This window comes from Otolemur garnettii, unplaced genomic scaffold (genome assembly GCF_000181295.1).
Source record: "Otolemur garnettii isolate 467f Iridium unplaced genomic scaffold, OtoGar3 scaffold00063, whole genome shotgun sequence".
Classification (NCBI taxonomy): Eukaryota; Metazoa; Chordata; class Mammalia; order Primates; family Galagidae; genus Otolemur; species Otolemur garnettii.
The window spans coordinates 755830-775354 of NW_003852458.1; the positions used below are offsets into that span (position 1 = coordinate 755830).

Below are 19525 nucleotides of genomic sequence, written 5' to 3' on the forward strand. Positions count from 1 at the left end.
GTGGTGATCCAAGCCAAGGACATGGGCGGCCAGATGGGAGGGTTATCCGGGACCACCACCGTGAACATCTCGCTGACGGACGTCAACGACAACCCTCCGCGATTCCCCCAGAGTAGGAACATTTCCTTGGACGAGTTGCTTCAATCCGTTTTTGTAAAACTCCACCATTGAGAATTATTTTCCATTGTTGTCGTGATTGTCAAAATTAGTGGATTTAGCAAGAACTGGCACTTTTATTAAAAATGAGTTGGCAACACTGCTTACACTCAGGAAATGTGAACATTTATGATTCTCGGTTGGTAATTAGCTGAGCGATTTCTGACACGGCTGTTGCTGTAAAGGCGACATCATTGTTTCATTTTTCCTTATTAAAAAAACTACCCCAGACATAAATCTGCTCGTGCAGAACGTATGTACACAAGCCTGCTGCTGTTTGTCAGGAAAAATTTGACTTTATGTTTTGTGAAATTAATCGGGCATGTAATCTCTTTTAAATCCTTACCAAGCTTTGTAAGGGGAGGATTTATCATTTTGCCGTTTCTAAAAATACAACTGTGAAGTAACTATGTACTTAATCCATTTGTAATCATACATAGTCTTCTACATTCTGGCTAATTGAGATACTGAAAGCCATCTCTAAAAATCATTAACTCTCATGATTAGATGGAAAGAAAGAGAAGGAAAAACCACATCCATGAGTACTGACTTCGTTTCAGCAGTGCGCTAAACTCACCTGGAGCCACCCAAGAGGGAACTGGTTTGAAAGTAATTTTTCTCCTAGGAACAAAATCCCTTTCCGACCATGATCCCCTAAGAAAGTTATTCCAGTCATTACATAGAAAACCCCCTGGCTCTATCATGGCATTTTAAAAAGATGACCAGCTAAGGTGGGCTACCTTTAGAAAGGAGATGTCTGTGGATCAGCAGCAATGGTTCTATATTTTGTATTTTTCAAGTGTTTAATCAGCTAAATGCACAAATAGAAAAGCTCATGAATTTCTGACATAATGAGTGAAAGAAGGTATTATGAGCCCTAAAATGTTCACCACAGAGGCTTCAGATGGAAATATCAGAATCACCAACACTTTGCCCCCAAACCCTCCTTTCCAGTATGGGCAGGCCCTGGGGAAGGATGACATAACGATTCCCCAGCACCTCAGTGCCACAGGGATTTGTAACTCGCTCAGCTCTTTACTTGGCTAGCCCGTGACTTGTCACTGGGCAGTGTGCCAAGGCAAGGGAGATGAGAATACAGAAAGGGCAGGAGGAAGTTGAATACACCAGAGGAACACTTCACCTGTTTTCTCATGTCACCAAGGATGAGCCCAATTTATAGGGAATGACTACCATAGAATGCCTAGATTTTAGTGGTGCCATAGTCTTAAGTTTTTCCCAAAATTATTTGTATGAATGGAAAATATAATGAATAAGAATAGAGTTAGTTTTGTTTTCACTTTTTATTTTTTATTTCTTTATTTTGTGCTAAGAGCATGCTGGCCTGCTATATCTAAACTAAAACTCACATGTAATCTTCTCAAACTAATTTTACAACATGATGACCTAAGAAACACGTCTATCTATAAAATATAGGTTTTGAACTATTAATACAGATCCAAGTAGGGGAGAAACCTATGCATAGAAAAAAAGTACTATGACAACATTTAAATAAAGAGTTAAACAAAAGAAAAAACTTAAGAGTTTTATCAACATATTTATCTATATCCTTAACCTTGCAACTGGATCCAGCTCTGTGTATGAGTGAAAGAATGTCTACCTGGATACAGTCTCCAAATTGCTGCAATTTATTTTCACCTTCAGCTATTATTAGCAGGAGCAGAGAGAACTCTTTTAAAGAATACCTAGTAACTGGCTTAAAGTCACAGTGCAGATTAAATCCTTATCTATTCTTTCTGATAGATTAAGTTAACGGGGGGCTTTGAAACCTTCCGTGCCTCCTCAGTCCAGCCGTTCTCACAATCACACCATAAACACTGAAGCCTATTTACAGGACAAGAAAAGTGTTCTCCATTTGCACGAAGACAGGTCATGATATATAAAAATATTCTTAACAACCACGAAAGTAAAGTCATAGGAGAAGAGGCCACCATTAATTATTTAGAGGAAAGCACAGATCTGCCTGCCTCCCTGGTAATGTCGGAAAGAACTATTAGGAGATGGGTTGTGTTTTTATGATGATGGCGTGTGCTTGGTCTGTGTTCGACTTATATCTGTCTGGTGATTAATAGGTACCTACCAGTTTAAAACCCCAGAATCTTCTCCACCGGGTACACCGATCGGCAGGATCAAAGCCAGCGATGCTGACGTGGGAGAAAATGCCGAAATTGAGTACAGCATCACAGACGGTGAGGGGCTGGATATGTTTGACGTCGTCACAGACCAGGAAACCCAAGAAGGGATCATAACTGTCAAAAAGGTAATGCCGCTTCTTAAACACCATACAAATGAAAACGCATTTCCCTGTCTCTTGTTCCCAAGTTATCAGGGGCAATTATGAATGTATCTCACGTAAAACATCACTTTAGATTCTTATTTTGCTAATGACTGTTTGAGAACACCGATTCTAATGATACGGAGACTCTCCAGTTGGCTTTCAGGTGTCCAAAATAATCTCATAGGCTTATTAGTTTTATACTTCCAATAGATTTTTGTTAAGAACCCCCGAAGTAAGTAAACACAGATAAATGATATGTACAGTAAAAACCATAAGGTCTTTACATAAAAACAAGTAAAGTCAATATCATCAATGAGCGATACCCAAGCCATGCCAGACACTGTTCTAGATGCCAGAGGTGCCGTGTTGCATTGAACAGATGGTCTCTGCTGTCATCAAACTTCCCGTCTAGGGAAAAAAAGACAAGAAAGCAAGGAAATAAACACACAAATGTGAAGCAAGCTTCAGGGAAAAAAAAGGTCATGAAAGCAGAGATCAAGATGACGCATTACAGAGAGAGGATAAATACCACGAATTCAAATTAAATAGCATGCATTTCCTGAGACCCCTTTAGCTACTTTCTGGAACACAATAATAAGACTTTTGTACTCTACCTCCCCCTTCTCTCATTTCTCCCTAATGTACATCATTTTACCCCTCAGAGTGATATACAAAAGTGTGGCAAAAATTAAAAAGCAACAAATGTTATACTTTAAGACTAAAAATAATGCGAATTTTGATTAATTTTTTATGATTTCACTTTTATTACATTGGAATAATATTTTCCTCTCCCTTCTACACTATTATCTTTGCTGGTAAATAGACGCGTAGGTCAGTGGTTCTCAACCTTCCTGATGCCACGGCCCTTTAATACAGTTCCTGTGGGTCGCGACCCACAGGTTGAGCACCGCTGGCATAGGTGGCTATGAAGAACAAGAAACTCTTTCCTTCCTCCTAAGTTTGCATTACATGTCTTGATATCAGGAAACACAATAAAACATGTTTAAGTGACACTTAGACCAGTGTGTCATGCTATAATATAATTAGGAAGCCCATTACTGTGCATTAACCTTTTTAATTTTCTTAGTGCCTTATCAGATTCGAACTAAAATTTTGCCTCGCCGACCAAATTGCATTCACTAAGCTTTGATTAATTGCGTTTCTGGCGAGCCTTGTCATGGTAGCATCTAAAACTCAAAGTCAGCAGTCAGCGTCAGGGCTTGCTCTGTCTTCAAAAGCAGAGATGCTTTTCCTAAAGACCTCTGACAACAATGACCATTACCTTCTTTGGCAAACCCATATCAGAATATCATTTGGAATATTTTATTACCTCATGTAAAAAAAAGTGTAAGCTATTTTGTCTGAATGAGGAAGTGGGAATCACAATGCCAACTATGGTTCTCAATCCTAGGCAGACATTAGAGTGACTAGGGCAGGGGCTTAATAGCATACACTCCCATCTCCACTCCACATATTTTGATCTAGGAGGGGCCCAGACATGGACTAGTTTTAAGCATTCATCAGGTACAGTCAAAGCCAGACATAAGAACAGCTGGCAGAATTATCAGCATATTTACCAACTTGCCCCTGGCAGTGGCCCCCCCATAGTCAAATATAAAGATTTTTTTAAAGGGAGAGAGCATGGGCTGCTCCAGACTCCTGCTTCCAATTTCCCTCCTACTTGGGAACAAGTACTTGGTACAATGCCTTGCACCTCAGCACCCACCTTTAAGTCCAAAGTGGGCCTGGTTCTAGCCCACACTTTCTTCAGGGTTGTTTGACAACTGAACTCTTCACAGACTTCCTAATAATTGCCCACCAAATGATGCAGGTATAAGAAAAAATAATTACACTGTATCTTCCCTGCCTTTGCCCAATATCGCACTATTGTGTAGGGATTTCTCTAAGCCATATGGTCACATTTATTTATCAGTGATTTGCAACAAAAATGCTTCGTGTCTTGGCTTTTTATGTCCTGGTTACTTTAAATGTGTTCCTTCCCTTCAACACCCCCCCCCCCAAGCTCTTGGACTTCGAAAAGAAGAAAGTATATACTCTCAAAGTGGAAGCCTCCAATCCTCACGTCGAGCCACGATTTCTCTACCTGGGACCATTCAAAGATTCAGCCACGGTCAGAATCGTGGTGGAGGACGTGGACGAGCCTCCAGTCTTCAGCAAACTGGCCTACGTCCTACAGATTAGGGAAGACGCTCAGATCAACACCACAATAGGCTCAGTCACAGCTCAAGATCCAGACGCCTCCAGGAATCCCGTCAAGTAAGTACGGTTCTGCCCCTTGTCTCTTTCAGGAGCCTCAGTTTATATCCGATGATCTGTCTGCACATTAGAAAAGATAGATCCCTTTTCTTCCAATTAGAAAGTTGTGTTTTCCTGAAAAACTGAACAGCCCCTTTCGCTTTCACTGCTCACTTCATGAATGTTATTTGGGCAGCAATCCAGCAGTCCTTTGGTATCCTTGAGGGATTGTGTCCAGCACCCCCCTCCACACCCCAATTTACAGATGCTAAAGTCCCTTATATAAGATGGGGTAGTGTCTGCCTAGAACCCAAGCATCTCTTCCCCTGTCCTTTATCTGCAGAATACTTCTAATACCTAACACAATGTTAGTAATATGTAAATAGTTCTTACCCTGATTTTTAAATTTGTATTATTTATTACTATATAGGGATTTTTGTTGTTTTCTTTTTTATTTATTTATTTTTAAAATATTTTCAATTTTCAGTCCATGAGTGTAGAACTCATGGATACAGACAGCTGACTTGTAGAAAATTAAAATATATAAAATTTGAAGGGAAAAAAAACCCAAAATGATCTATATAGAGTTTATTATGGCTTACAGAGAAATAATATAAGATAAGGTAGCTGAATTGCCTGGGACTTTATTTTTAAGGTTTAAGATATTTTTAAACTTGAGACTTGTCAAAGAGTATAGAGAAAGTGTCATGATTTTTAACAAACCAGGCTCTACAGGGCAAGAGAGACTCTTCGAGTGTGGATGAACCTGTTGTGTAACACACACTTAGAGGCAGAATTATGCTCCATTTGGATGCATAATTTTTCCTCTTAAAGATATAAACAAGAACTGTTTCCTAATATATGTCTGTGAAATCCTGGGGAAATTAATAGAGCAGAATCCAAATTTATGCCACAAGCGCAAGCCCTGTTTTCTCTGTACTCTCCTTACACGTCAGCTGGAAATCATGACGGAGGAAGGCTTTCTTGCTCCCATAGACCACAGATGATTCTCTATTCTAGAACCTGGTCAGGAAAATGCTGGAGTCAGCCAACCTCCAGCCTTTACCCAGTAGCTTAGTTGACTATTATAAAAGTCCTAAGCCACACTATCATTGTGTAAGTGATTTCCCATAAATGAAGTAAACAGATTAAAAAGCTCTGGAATTCACAAATAGATTCTGATCAGGATACCAGCCAAGTGCCAGGTATATTTAGGCACTAAGGAATACAGCCCTGATCTTTTTTCTGAAGTTTTTTTTTTTTTTTTTTTTTTTTTTTTTGAGTCTCATTCTGTTGCCCAGGTTAGAGTGCTGGCATCAGCCTAGCTCATAGTAACCTCAAGCCACTGGGCAAAAGTGATCCTCTTGCCTCAGCCTCCCAACTAGCTGGGACTACAGGCATACACCATCACAATTCCCAGCTAATTTTTCTATTTTAGTGGAGAAGTGGTCTTGCTCTTACTCAGGCTGGTCTCTAACTTCTGAGCTCAAGGGATCCTCCCACCTAAGCCTCCCAGGCTAGGATTATAGGCATGAGCCACCACGTCCGCCTGTAGCTTACATTCTAATTGGGGCAGACAGAAATAAACAAGTAATAAATATGTAATATGTCAGGAGAAAAATAAATTGGAAGCAGGAAAGTAAAGCAGAGTCAGGAAATGAGGAGTGCCTCGGGTGCTATTTCAGATAACGTGGTCAGGTTTGGCCGGCTTGGTAGGGAATCATTTGAGTAAAGACTTGACTGAAATTAAAAGGTGAACCATGCTGATACCTGGGGGAAGACCATTTCAAGAAGAGAAAAAAGCAAGAGTTGGGTCTGATATCAAAGCTGGCTGAGCATGTTGAAAGAGCAGGGAGGAAGCCTGCAGAGCTGGCAGAGAACGAGGGAGGGAGGAGAGGTCAGGTACGAGGCCGTGGGCAGGTCTGGTAAGTGGTGGTGAACGTGGAAGATCCTATGGGGCTTTGAAGTCTGTGGTAAAGATTGGATTTTATTCAGATGGAGATGAGAAGCCACTGGAAAGTTCTGAGTAGAAGAGTTACTTAATCTAAAACTACATTTTTGAAAGCTCACACTGGCTGCTGCATGAAGAACAGCATTGCAGACCAATTATGCTGAGGCTCTGAGCAATCGTGGTCTGACTTTTCAGTCCTTGAGCCTTTGTTCACATGAAACCTTATGATAAGACCCACATCTAAAGAAAACAAAATAAAATGCCTAACTTATGTTTAGGAAATAATTTTAAATCTCCAGGCAAATAAACCCTCGTTTTATCATTCTGGTGGAATATCTATAAGACGCCTTGAATGGGGCTCTCGTCAGAGAGTAGCCTCCATAGGAGCTTATGGATCAAGTGTTTCTCAGATGTATTTAATATTAGTAATAAGGAAAGTGAATGACGGCTTTCACTTATAGAGCAGAAATAAAGTACTTTCACAACTATTCTGTTCCTTGGAGTTTGTTCTAACCATATAAAGAAAGAAATCTTAGTGACTCAGTGTCAAGTTCAGTTTGAAAGTATTCATGGCGGTTTACAAACATGAGCTTTGGTTATTTCTTTGATACATCAACATACTTGTAATTGAAAGAGATAATGTCTCCTGGGAATTGAGGCTATGTTTCTAAGTCTATATTACTTTTTAGACCAAATACCCCTTTTGCCTACTGCACTATTTTTGGTTTTAGGAAAGAAAGTAGTTAGCTTGTCAGACTGGATTTGCTGTCAGCTAATCTTGAAGTTTTTTGCTGCCAGCTATTCCTTGGTCCTTAATGGATTTAATACATAGAAATAGATTTAAGGCCGGAGATACACATAGATATATTGGTAAATAAATGCATATTCCAGTGTCCTTTTGTATGATAAAATTTGTTCTCAGAAAAGTACATCTGTACATAGCTTTTGGATTTTAAGCAACTAAGTGCTAGACAATGTGTTAGATGCAACATTAAGGCTAGAAAATTCTGAACATTGATTTATCACTATGCAGACACAAAACTTTTAATTCTTTAATCACAGAAAATAATTTTCTCCCAATAATTTTACAACAAATTCCTTTTGATTTTCATAAAATAATCTCTTATCTCTATAACTACACATTCTGGAAAATTTACATGTAAACACAGCTGCTCTCCTGACCCATAAATCTTCCTAATTTAGGATACATTAGAAGACAAATTCTTTAATCACAGAATACAATGTAGTCCTTGGGGGGTGGGGGAGGAATAAGGGCTACCTAGCAGAATGATCTGTTATAATCATAACTGGATTGATTACCTTGATTCTTATCGGTGGTGATTACAATTAATGTGACTGGACCGTAACTATCCTTGATATAAATTGAAACTACTTTGGAAAGATAAACAACAAACAAGTAAGGTTTTGTGTGCAAGTATCTTTCCTAAGCAACCAAGGTATGTTGGGTTTTCTATTCCTTTTTAAATCTCCCAATCAAAAGAAAAAAATAATCTCCAATTTTTGTATTTCCTAAATAGTTCACTTCACTTTAAAATTGAAAGCTACCTTCAACGAAAAATTCTCCTCTCTTACCCTTTATTTCAAGGCTTGATGAGAAAATACTCACAGAACTTAAAACTATAATAGGTGGAAAAAAGACAAAGAACCAAAAAAAAATTGCTGTATATAATCAGAACTGCTTATAAAGGCAAGAAGAAGTACATCTTAAGCTTGACATGTTTTGTGAGCAAAGAAAAGCTTATAGATGATTATTAAATTTCTTACAGAGTCTATGAATATTGAGATTACCTTTCTGGTAATGAACTAAGGGCTATAAATATTTATCATTCTCAAATTAAGAATGAAAAGTGATCAAGTAAATTCAGTGCTGTTCCCTAAATTCTTAATAAATGTTGTTTCATGATATAAGTGGCAAAAAACATAGCTATTTCATCTGTTTCAAGCCTTTTGATAATAAAAACATATATGCATTGAAACAGAAATTCCAACCCAATTTGATATAAACACTCACTGTGAACTTCATTTATTCTCTTGAAAGTCAACTCATCTGTCCAGTGAGTTACTATTAAGACTTAATTAGTAAAGAACTACTTTCTCAAAATATTTTGTCTAATATTAAATTGTAATTATTCCAATGTACACTACAGGTAGAAAAAAAAACCATGTCACAGATGTTCTGGAAACAGTTTTCTGATGTGAAAATAGCAAATACAATGAAAGCTCTCTTCACTTTCAGGTATTCGGTTGATCGCCACACAGATATGGACCGGATATTCAACATTGATTCTGGAAATGGTTCGATTTTCACATCAAAACTTCTTGACCGAGAAACACTGCTGTGGCACAACATTACCGTGATAGCAACAGAGATCAGTAAGTCCAACCTAATACCACTGCTATCCCCGAGGATGGAGTGGGTCCCAGGCGAGGTTGGTGGAGCCCAGCGGACATTAGCCACCACGCAGCACTGGACCACTTGATACAGATTGAGGGAAAGAACCCTGGAACTATCTGCAGTCATGTTTCTGCCAGAAAGGTGCCGGTTCTTTCATAAATGAAGAAGCAATCGTAGGAGTTCTGCAGTTTGAAAACAATAAAATGGGAACACATCTTTCAATTTAGATTAAATTGGTCACTGCTGGATTTGATTACCAAAAAAATCTTACAAATTAGAACACTACAGACATGGCTTAAAAATGGGTTCTCAAACAATGTGTGTGGGGGCAGAGGATGAGAGGGGTCAATTATGTTCTAAAATGATGTAGGCATCGGGCTCGGTGCCCGTAGCGCAGTGGTTATGACGCTGGCCACATGCACTGAGCCTGGCGGGTTCGAACTCGGCCCGGGTCTGTTAAACAACAAAGACAGATGCAACAACAACAACAAAAAAAAATAGCCGGGCACTGGGGCAGGCGCCTGTAGTCCCAGCTACTTGAGATACTGAGGCAAGAGACTCACTTAAGCCCAAGAGTTTGAGGTTGCTGTGAGCTGTGACATCATAGCACTCTACTGAGGGTACAATAGTGAGACTCTGTCTCAAAAAAAATAAAATGTAGGCATTGTTTAGAAATCTTTTAGATATTAATTCTCTAACTTTCTATAGAATTTCTAGCTAAAAATCTTTATAGAATTAATCACAATATTCAAATTCTTACTTTTCCTTTGTCTGCCAACCACCAAGTAATCCATGACACGTTTAGAATGAACTTTATGGTGGTCCCCATGAAATTTAAGGCAAAGAAAACAGTGCCAAAAGAATGCTTCAAATAAAATGATTACACACAATGGAAGTTAATGCGTCCTGTAAACACGACATGTAGACTGAAGTACAGAAAAGGAAAATGATCCTTAAAATAGTATTTTAATGTTTAAAAATCATAGCTCATTTTTTAGTTCTTGTTTTTGATTTTAAAAGTTCTAAACATTTTCGCTCAGTTGGGTATCTAGTGGGAAATATTCCATATCAAATGGTTTACTACAGCTGTATTTTTTCATCAACGTAATTCATGAGATTTGAAGCGGTTGAAGGATATTGGACAGAATCATAATTAATAGGAGCAAAATGAAACATTGCTTTTGCAAAGTGATAAGGATATTCATTAGAAATTTATTAGGTAGGAATCTGCTCTTCTGAATTTATGTCCAGATTTATGTTAAGATTTATGTTAATTTATGTTAATGGATTGATGTAGATGCCAATGACAAAACACCGGTAAAGGTTTAAAATTACAAAATTATTTCCCACTGAAAAGGACGATTTTTTATATCGTGGTGAAATTTTATTTTTTACTGAGCAGTAAAGTATTTTAAGCTTTGTGCCTAAAAAATTCTCTTTTTAAGATTCAATGCTTCTATGACAAATTTGAAAGCGTTAATAATCAAGACTTTTAAAAGTTTACGTGCAACTGCTCTGACTTTGGAAGTATAGCAGGAATAAAATTTTTAGAAGCAAGAGATCTGAAAGAATCTTACTGCCCAAACTTCTTAACTACTTTGATGTAACAGAAACGAAGAGCTTATATAAAGTCAGTTTCCGCTAACTCCAGGGCCTCTGCACCTACTGATTCCTCCACCTGGACAGCCAAAAATATTCACCCGGCTTACTCCTTCTCTTTAATCATGTCTCGGGGCCAAAAACGTGTCCTTAAAAAAGCCATCCTGGTCATCCCATTCAAAGTCGCACCTCTATCTCTCTCCATCCCTTTTCCTGTTTAATTTCTCCATAACGGTTCCCATCTGATGAATTAGATACTTCTTGGTTGACAGTTTGTCACCCCCATAAGAATTTATTCCAGGATGCAGGATCTTTATGTTCCCTGTATGTCCCCACACCCCAAACAGCATATATTAAATGTTACATGATCACTAAATATTCATAAAGTGAATAAAAAGATAGGTGAGTGAAATGAATGAAGAGAGCTGAGGCAAAAGGTTCCAATTCCTGACTTTTATACCAGAAATATGTCTTCTATGCAATCCAGAAGATTATCATAGGAAAGAATCAAAATATTTCCCTTGTCTCAGGTCTGCAGGCACTGATTCTGCTGTCATAATTCTAGATGAACAGCCTGGGCTTTGGAGTAAGACCCACGTTAGAATCTGGACTCTATTCCTCACTATGTCTGCAAACATGGATAAATTATTTAACTTCTCTGAGCCTCAGTTTCCTCATCTATAAAATGGGGGGGAATAACTGTATATAACTCAGATATGTGTAAGGCTTAAATAGCATAATATGGCAAAGCATCTAGCTCTTGTTTAACACTCAAATACCCAGGACCAAAAATCATCCTTGGGCCTCCTGGTAGTTGATTCATTTTCTCCTTTCTCCTTTTTGTCCATGTTTTTCTCATCTGCCTGCTTCCTTGCCTTCCTTAAAAATCTACCTCTAAAGTGCCTTTCTTTATTTTCTGTTACATTAGGGTTTATTATGCAATTGTACTTATCAACACAAGTAGTTTGTGTCGCCTAGATATCTCCATCAGGTATATCCAACATCAGATGTACCAAACAATCTAACTCTACTTTCTGTCACCTCGTTGGTACTTAGAGCCCTGTGGTCCTCAGAGGAGCTTTGGGGAATCTGTGCATGAATGAGAATGGAAGGGAGACTGTCGTGCCTACAGGAGATCGGTGATCCACATATAAATGCCTACTTTTTTTTTCTTTTTGGTATGTGCCAGATAATCCGAAGCAAAGCAGCCGAGTACCTCTATATATTAAAGTTCTAGATGTCAATGACAATGCCCCAGAATTTGCTGAGTTCTATGAAACTTTCGTCTGTGAAAAAGCAAAAGCAGATCAGGTGAGTTTCATATAAAAGTACATTCAAATTAAAAGTCAGATTAATTTAAATCTTCTAGATCATTCAGATGATTCGGGGAGCTGAGGGCTAGTTGTGAATTGTCTATAAAATGAATGCTAAGGAAATTAATACCATAAATAAAAACCAGGACTGGCATAAGAGAACTAACAGCTTTTAAGAACTGGAAGTTCATCAAAGACTGATGCTGATTCCAAATCGGTCTTAAGTTTTCATTAAAATAGATTAGTCACAGCTTCACTGGAAAAACTTTATTGGTGAACAGATAGTTTAATTACCATATGTACTTGAAAGTAATGACTAGAACATATTTTACAATTGCCTGTAATTCATAATTTTACTTATTTACATTGCCCATCTGTACAAGTAATATTAATTCACGAATGTTACACATTTGTCCCCATGTGAAATAGGTCTTTGCTGCCAGTGATATAAAAATTTGTGTTACAGTTTGTCAAAACAGAAGTACACTCTTAAAGTATGTGTGCAAGTGGAAAGCCAAAGTTACCATACTTTATATACTCATTTTCTTTTCAGTTTTTTGCAAGTTGATATTTAATGTGTAAGTTAAGATTGCATTTCTAAGCAGACTGTCCCAAGAGTGCTTCCATTTTATTAAGTTGCAATGTCATCCTAGACCATTGTGATACTTTATAGATTTGCAACCCTCTTTCTCTTCTCCGGGGATTTTTGCAGCGTCTGAAGACTTTTTTGGTTTTTTTGAAGATAGGGCCTCACTCTATTGCCTGGGCTATAGTGCAGCGGCGTCATCATAAGTCACTGCAACCTCAAACTCCTAGGCTCAAGAAATCCTCCTGCCTCAGCCTCCCAAGTAGCTGAGACTGTAGGCACATTCCACCACATCTAGATAATTTTTCTAGTTTTTTTGTAGAGGCAGGAGTCTCACTGTGTTACTCAGGCTGGTCTTGAACTCCTGGCCTCAAGTAATCTTTCCTCCTTAGCTCCCCAAAGGGCTAGGATTAAAGGTTGTGGGCCCTGGTGCCCAAGCTCCAGAGACATTTTGGATGGCGTAACTAGGAAGTGCTACTGGTATCTAGTGGCCAGGGTTGCTGCTAAACATACAGCAATGCACAGGATGGTCCCCCTTGTCCTTTCTAACCTATCAGTTCTTTCAATAAACTGGATTCTTTATCAAATTTGTAAAGGCTATCATCTTTTTAAAATTAAAGATCATTTAGTCAAGTAATTTATTATAAAACTGTAAGAAATAATTTTGAATTATAGAAACTTTATGGCCCAATTGTACAGGGGTTTTAAAAAAAAATTATGGTAAATCTATGGTTTCTATCTTAGTTGATTCAGACCCTGCGTGCGGTTGACAAGGATGACCCTTACAGTGGCCACCAATTCTCATTCTCTTTGGCCCCTGAAGCAGCCAGTGGTTCAAACTTTACCATTCGAGACAACAAAGGTAAATGAGTTGGAGTCACCTTCTTTATCTGTGCCTGTGTCTGTGCCCACTCTCACCACAGTGTATCCAACACGTGACGCGGAATCCACAGACACTCACCACTTTGCTTTCTGGTTCCAGACAACACAGCGGGAATCTTAACTCGGAAAAATGGCTATAATAGACACGAGATGAGCACCTATCTCCTGCCTGTGGTCATTTCGGACAACGACTACCCAGTTCAAAGCAGCACTGGGACAGTGACTGTCCGGGTGTGTGCATGTGACCCCCACGGGAACATGCAGTCGTGCCATGCTGAGGCTCTCATCCACCCCACGGGACTGAGCACGGGGGCTCTGGTTGCCATCCTTCTGTGCATCGTGATCCTACTAGGTAAACTGGCTCTCCCCGCATCCTATCTCCCCATGGTGAGGGGCTCACACTGTCACTGTGACACCCTAGATTTATCCGCCTCCCCCATTAAGGCATACAGTCCGCTCTAGGTGAGTAGAGTCACATGCTGAGAATTTGTGTTGTTCCACTATGAACTCATTTTTTGCTTGAAAATGGCTTTGGAAAATGAACGAATGTGAAACTTACCCCTGCCTTTGCTTTCCTAAGAATTGATCATTCCACCAAAGGAATCTCGTGTCTATCAGACTGGGAATGAATCTCGGTGGGGGGAGGGGCTAAAGGCAAGATAAATATACCTTTGGCATTTCATGTGTTGTTTAATATTCAACTTGGCACACATTGTGAAAGCACCCAGCATGGAGCAGATGCTGAAGGCCCTTTCTACAAAAGTAGTTTAAAGATCAGTGGGGAAGTGGAAAGAGGAGTGTGATGACTTTTCCTCTCCTCTGGGAAACATACATGCTATGAAATTTTTTAAAGCCAGTGATCTTATTTAAATCTACCCATTTAAATGACGATCTTCTTCCCATTGCTCTGATGACCACATATGTATATAATGTGATGTCTATTATTTCTCAGACTTTTAATAATAAGTAACTTCTGTGATTAAGGAAATAAATCTAGCACTCAAAAGAAATGCTTGTACTAAAAGTGAAAATCAATGTCTAACAATGATTCAAATGATGTTTTTTCTCTGAACCAACCCTTTAAGCCCACAAGTGGAGCTCAAATCACTCAACAGGCCCCTGACTGGGAACTAAGAAATCAAATGTTACTTAATGCAACCCTTCCAAAAATAAAAGCAAGATTTGTAAAGCTTGCCTATACAATTGAAAAAGGAAAAAAGTAAGAAATTAGAGTTAACCTGGATTACCCAGGGGACAGAGCAATTTTAAGAAGAGTGAAGAAGAACCTACATTTCCCCAGGGATCCCTGCTTGAGAGCTTCCTGTTCCTGATCCACCTTGCTAATTATAACAGAAGCCTTGAGATTCAACTACAGAACTGTGATTCTCGTTGTCAACCAAGATTTGGGGAAAGTATTTTAAGATATGAAGATAAATAAAAACTGACAGTGTGCAAAGACGAATCAGTGTTTCTAATGGTGTGAGTCTGTAAAAACTGCTTTAGAGGAGAAGAATGCAAATGTTCTTTTTGGTCAGAAAGTTACTTTTAGAACGAAGCCCTAGATTGGTGGGGCTTGTAGTCAGGCAGCATTCTGTGGACTACTTTTGTGTTCTCTGGCAAGAGAGCCGACTCTCAACTGATAGAGGTGATTCTTCATGTCCCTCATCATCTACCCACTTTCTCATCCCTTTTTTTCTTCCTTTCAATCAACTCACCATTTCTTCCCTTTTCCTTCCCTTCCACCAATGAATTGGCTGTCTCTCTCTTCATCATCTAATTGGGCTTGGTGCCTCCCACATCTTGTCTGGTCTCTTTGGAATTCTGTACCTAATAAAAGAGATGAAAAATGGGGTTTAACCTTTACAAGGTACATGCCATAGGCTAGTGCTATGCAAGGTGCTTCACAAATGTTCTTCTCCTGTAAAGCCCAGAACTATCTGGAATGTATTTATCAACATCTGAAATAAGAAAACTGAGGGTGCACAGGGAAGTCATGCAGCCAAGCCACGTGGGAGAGTGAGGCGCCAAACCCAGGCCTCCTCCTAGGCACGGGGCTTCCACACCGCACTGCACTCTACTTTCTTTGTAAGCTTATGGGATGCAGGGCAATCTCCAGGCTGAAAGAGAGAGCCCAGTTTTAAAATGAGGCAAACCCGAGATTTTATATTAGAAATCTAGCCACATTGCTGCAAGAGGAAACCGGGAGTGAAGAAAGGAGCATTTGGCATCTGGTATTTTACAAAAATAAAACAGCCATAAAAACAAACAAACAAACAAACAGCTACTACATCTCAATGCCTCTATGGTGCTGTGAGTTTGCAAAATCTCCGCATCTAGGAACTCTTCCCTGACAACCCTGGGCCCTGTGTTATTGCTTCTGTTTTACCAATAAGAAAACAGGCTTTGGAAGGCAACAGTATTTAATTTAACCTAGATCTATTAATCTAGTTTTTGAGGAGATTTGAGCACAGATTTGTCTAATTATCTCCTTCTCAAAAAAAAGAAAAGGAAGGGGCGGCGCCTGTGGCTTAAAGGAGTGGGGCACTGGCCCCATATGCCAGAGGTGGCAGGTTCAAGCCCAGCCCTGGCCAAAAAAAAAAAAAAGAAAGAAAAAAAGAAAAGAAATCGTATTGCTGTACTCTGGCTCTGAAAAGGAGAAGGAAAAAGGGACAGCTAAGTCCCTGGTAGTGGCACCCCATTGGTGTCTCACTGCCTTAGAATGTTTTCACCCTGTGTACTTAGAAATCACATTTTTTAGTTTATAAGTTAGCTTTGAGAGGTCTCCTTCTAGGCAGTTCTATCCTGGAGAAATGCTGTTCAGATTTGCATAAGGCTTATGAGACAATATATGGGCAGTTTTGATATAGAAAAGAATTAGGCCTTGAATAAAATGGCTTTAAATTTTTAAGTGTGTCCTCCTCTCTCCTAGGCAGCTGCACTCTCAGATGTGCATAAAATAAAAGACATAAGTACCTTAAACTGGGAAGAATTAGGAGGTGATAAACACCTGCTTTTCTTGCCCCAAGGGATTGAATGAACCCACGTACAGGAGAGCTTAATTTCTGAGAGACAGTTGACTCGATTCTATGCTCTATATCCCAATGGCCATTTTTACTGACAACCATCCCTTCTGCAAATGCACATGATCGTTTACACGGGAAGCAAGCAGGAAAGGTAGATCGTGGTATCCGTCTACCTGCACCCAGACCTCAGAGGAAAGGGGAAAGGTCCCACAGATACGTATGTCCTTTTTCTCTCCTCCGCTGGCTCCCTCTGGAGCCACCACGGGTCTCCTAACTGTTCCTCAAACACTCCAGGCACACTTCCACCCGGGGCCCCTCCTCTAGTGCTATTCTCGCTTGCCAGATAAATCCTTGTGTCATTGCTGAAATGATGCAACCTCACCCCGCAAAAACACAGTCCCTAAGTACGTGCATACGGGTTCCTCACACATGCGCAGAAGCACTCCTCGTCCTCCTCGTCCTGCTCTGCTCTTTCTGGTTTACATTGCACTTGTCACCATCTAATTATCTAGTAGTTTCCTTACTTATTATACACATCTTTTATTTTCTGCCTCCAACCAACCCCCCACCCATTAACCCCCACCACCACCACCCCAGTGCCTAGGACTCCACTTGGTATAGAGTAGGCGCTACATGAATATTTATCGAATGAACCAGTGAGTAAATACCCTGAATGGATGTGGTAGACCAGGCATCAGGATGCTCTGACAGCAAACGACAGTGTGTGCAATTTTGCAACCACGCACTTAAAGATGGCAGGATCGCCGTTTCCTTTGGAAATAGTCTACCGTCCAAACCTGCCTCCACCCACAGCAATTAAGTGTACAGACTTTTTGTTCCAACCAACATGGATTTGAATCACATGTACATGTAACATCTCTAATCTTCCGTCTCCTATTATGTAAAAGGGGCTTTTCATAATGATATCTACTTTGTAGAGCTATTAGGATAATTGAGATTCAGTATGTTAAGTGCTTGGCACATAGAAAGCTCTCAATAGGTAACCCATTATTACTATTAATATATTAATGGCTAAAATTTTAATATATAGCCACATGAATGTGGAAACATCCATTATTATATAGATGGTTATATATACTCACTAAAAAGCCATTATTCTGTAGCTTTTATTGTAATAATTCAATCTTTATGACACACAAAAATTAGGCTTTGTTATATAGTCAAGAGAAGTTACTGGGACTTCTGTGATGAACTCCCCTGGACATCCTCAGTGTAACAAGACATCTTCTGCCCTGGATGGCTGTTTTCTCTCTAAGCTGATGTTATGTTTTGGTTTTTTCCACTCATATGTCCATTTGCAGATAGATGAGTCTCTCTGCAGGTAGCCAGCTGTGTTCCACCCAGCCAGCTACGGAGAAAGATCAGGAAATACCTCAACACAATTCTTGCCTCTCAGTTCAGTGAAGAGGAAAAATCAAAAGAATTAGCCTTCCATATGACAAACTTATAGAACATGGACCTTTGAAAAACTAAAAAAAAAAAGTTCTCACGTGTTTATTTCCTTTTGCTCATACAGAAATAATATGGCATATGTATTATTACCTGCCCCCTTCAAATTGGCTGATCTTAAAATGCAAACTGACTTTCTGAATCAGAGCTGGGTCTCTCCAGGTGTTACCTGTAAAAATATTTCTCCACATATAGGAAAGGTATGCAAACATTCACATCTCTGACTTTGGGTTTTAAACTGATTTTACACCTTTCTCGAGGAAGGGAAAAACGAAGGAGCCATAGTGCAAAAGTTATTTTCGATGTGGGGTTACACACACCCTTCCACACATCCCGGAGGTGCCAGTCTTGCCCTTCTAACTGGGTGCCGAGCCTTGTAGGTGTTCAGCATAATTTGCACCCTCATTACAGTACTTTCCCTGCAGTGGGGCTCTTTTTATTATTTTATTTTTTCCTTGCCTCGACGCTAGTTTGCCATTTCAAAGTAAAAAAGGAACTACTGACAAAATGTGATGGTGTTTTATCCTCTGCTTAAATTATAACCTTCTCTCAAATATTTTCTCTATTTTGGGGGTCCTGGTTTGATCATGGATGGAGGCGAGTGCATCCTTAAAGAAATAAAAGTTGAGTCTGCATTTTCTAGAGAACTTTTAAAACTTCGCGTTGGAGCACAGCGCTTCTTCCTGACGTTAATCGGGCAGCGAATTAACTTCTCCTTCCCTCTCTGTCCTGTTTTCTGCTTCCAGTGACAGTGGTGCTGTTTGCAGCTCTGAGGCGGCAGCGGAAAAAAGAGCCCTTGATCATTTCCAAAGAGGACATCAGAGATAACATTGTCAGTTACAACGACGAAGGGGGCGGCGAGGAGGACACCCAGGCCTTTGATATCGGCACTCTGAGGAACCCCGAGGCCATAGAGGACAGCAAATTGCGAAGGGACATCGTGCCCGAAGCGTTGTTTCTACCCCGACGGACTCCAACAGCTCGCGACAACACCGATGTCAGAGATTTCATTAACCAAAGGTTAAAGGACAATGACACGGACCCCACTGCCCCACCGTACGACTCCTTGGCCACCTACGCCTACGAAGGCACCGGCTCGGTGGCGGATTCCCTGAGCTCGCTGGAGTCGGTGACCACGGATGGAGATCAGGACTACGATTACCTTAGTGACTGGGGCCCTCGGTTCAAGAAGCTAGCGGATATGTACGGAGGCGTGGACAGCGACAAAGACTCCTAATCTGTTGCCTTTTTCATTTTCCAGTACGACACTGAAGTATATGACATGGCTATTTCTTTATATTTATCCTGCTCTGTGAAGGGTTCTCTGTTCTACCCATTCCAAAAGCCAACGGCTGCAGTCCTTGTGGATCTAATGGTAGAGACTTTTTTCTAGTACACTTTTATGAGCTTCCAAGGGGCAAATTTTTATTTTTTAGTGCGTTCAGTTACCCAAGTCAGCTCGACAGGCACGTGCTGGAGAGGACAGGCAGTGGAGTTTTCTCTGGTTCTCCAAGGGTGCGTTTGGAGCACGCTGGATTCCACTGGCCGGGGGTTTAGTCCACTCCACTGACTCAGGT

General features: G+C 40.0%; 1 protein-coding gene across 1 annotated transcript in view; it reads left to right on the forward strand.

The window, feature by feature from the left end:
• The window catches only part of LOC100961865 (cadherin-6), a 48634-nt gene extending 29449 nt beyond the window's left edge, over window positions 1-19185 (forward strand). Inside the window, 8 exon segments of the mRNA XM_012807072.1 lie at window positions 1-112; window positions 2247-2434; window positions 4476-4729; window positions 8917-9053; window positions 11864-11985; window positions 13318-13435; window positions 13556-13807; window positions 18695-19185. The exon segment at window positions 1-112 is cut by the window's left edge and continues 6 nt beyond it. Of these exon segments, the coding sequence (XP_012662526.1) occupies window positions 1-112; window positions 2247-2434; window positions 4476-4729; window positions 8917-9053; window positions 11864-11985; window positions 13318-13435; window positions 13556-13807; window positions 18695-19185 (1674 nt within the window).
• Window positions 19186-19525: the final 340 nt, after the last annotated feature.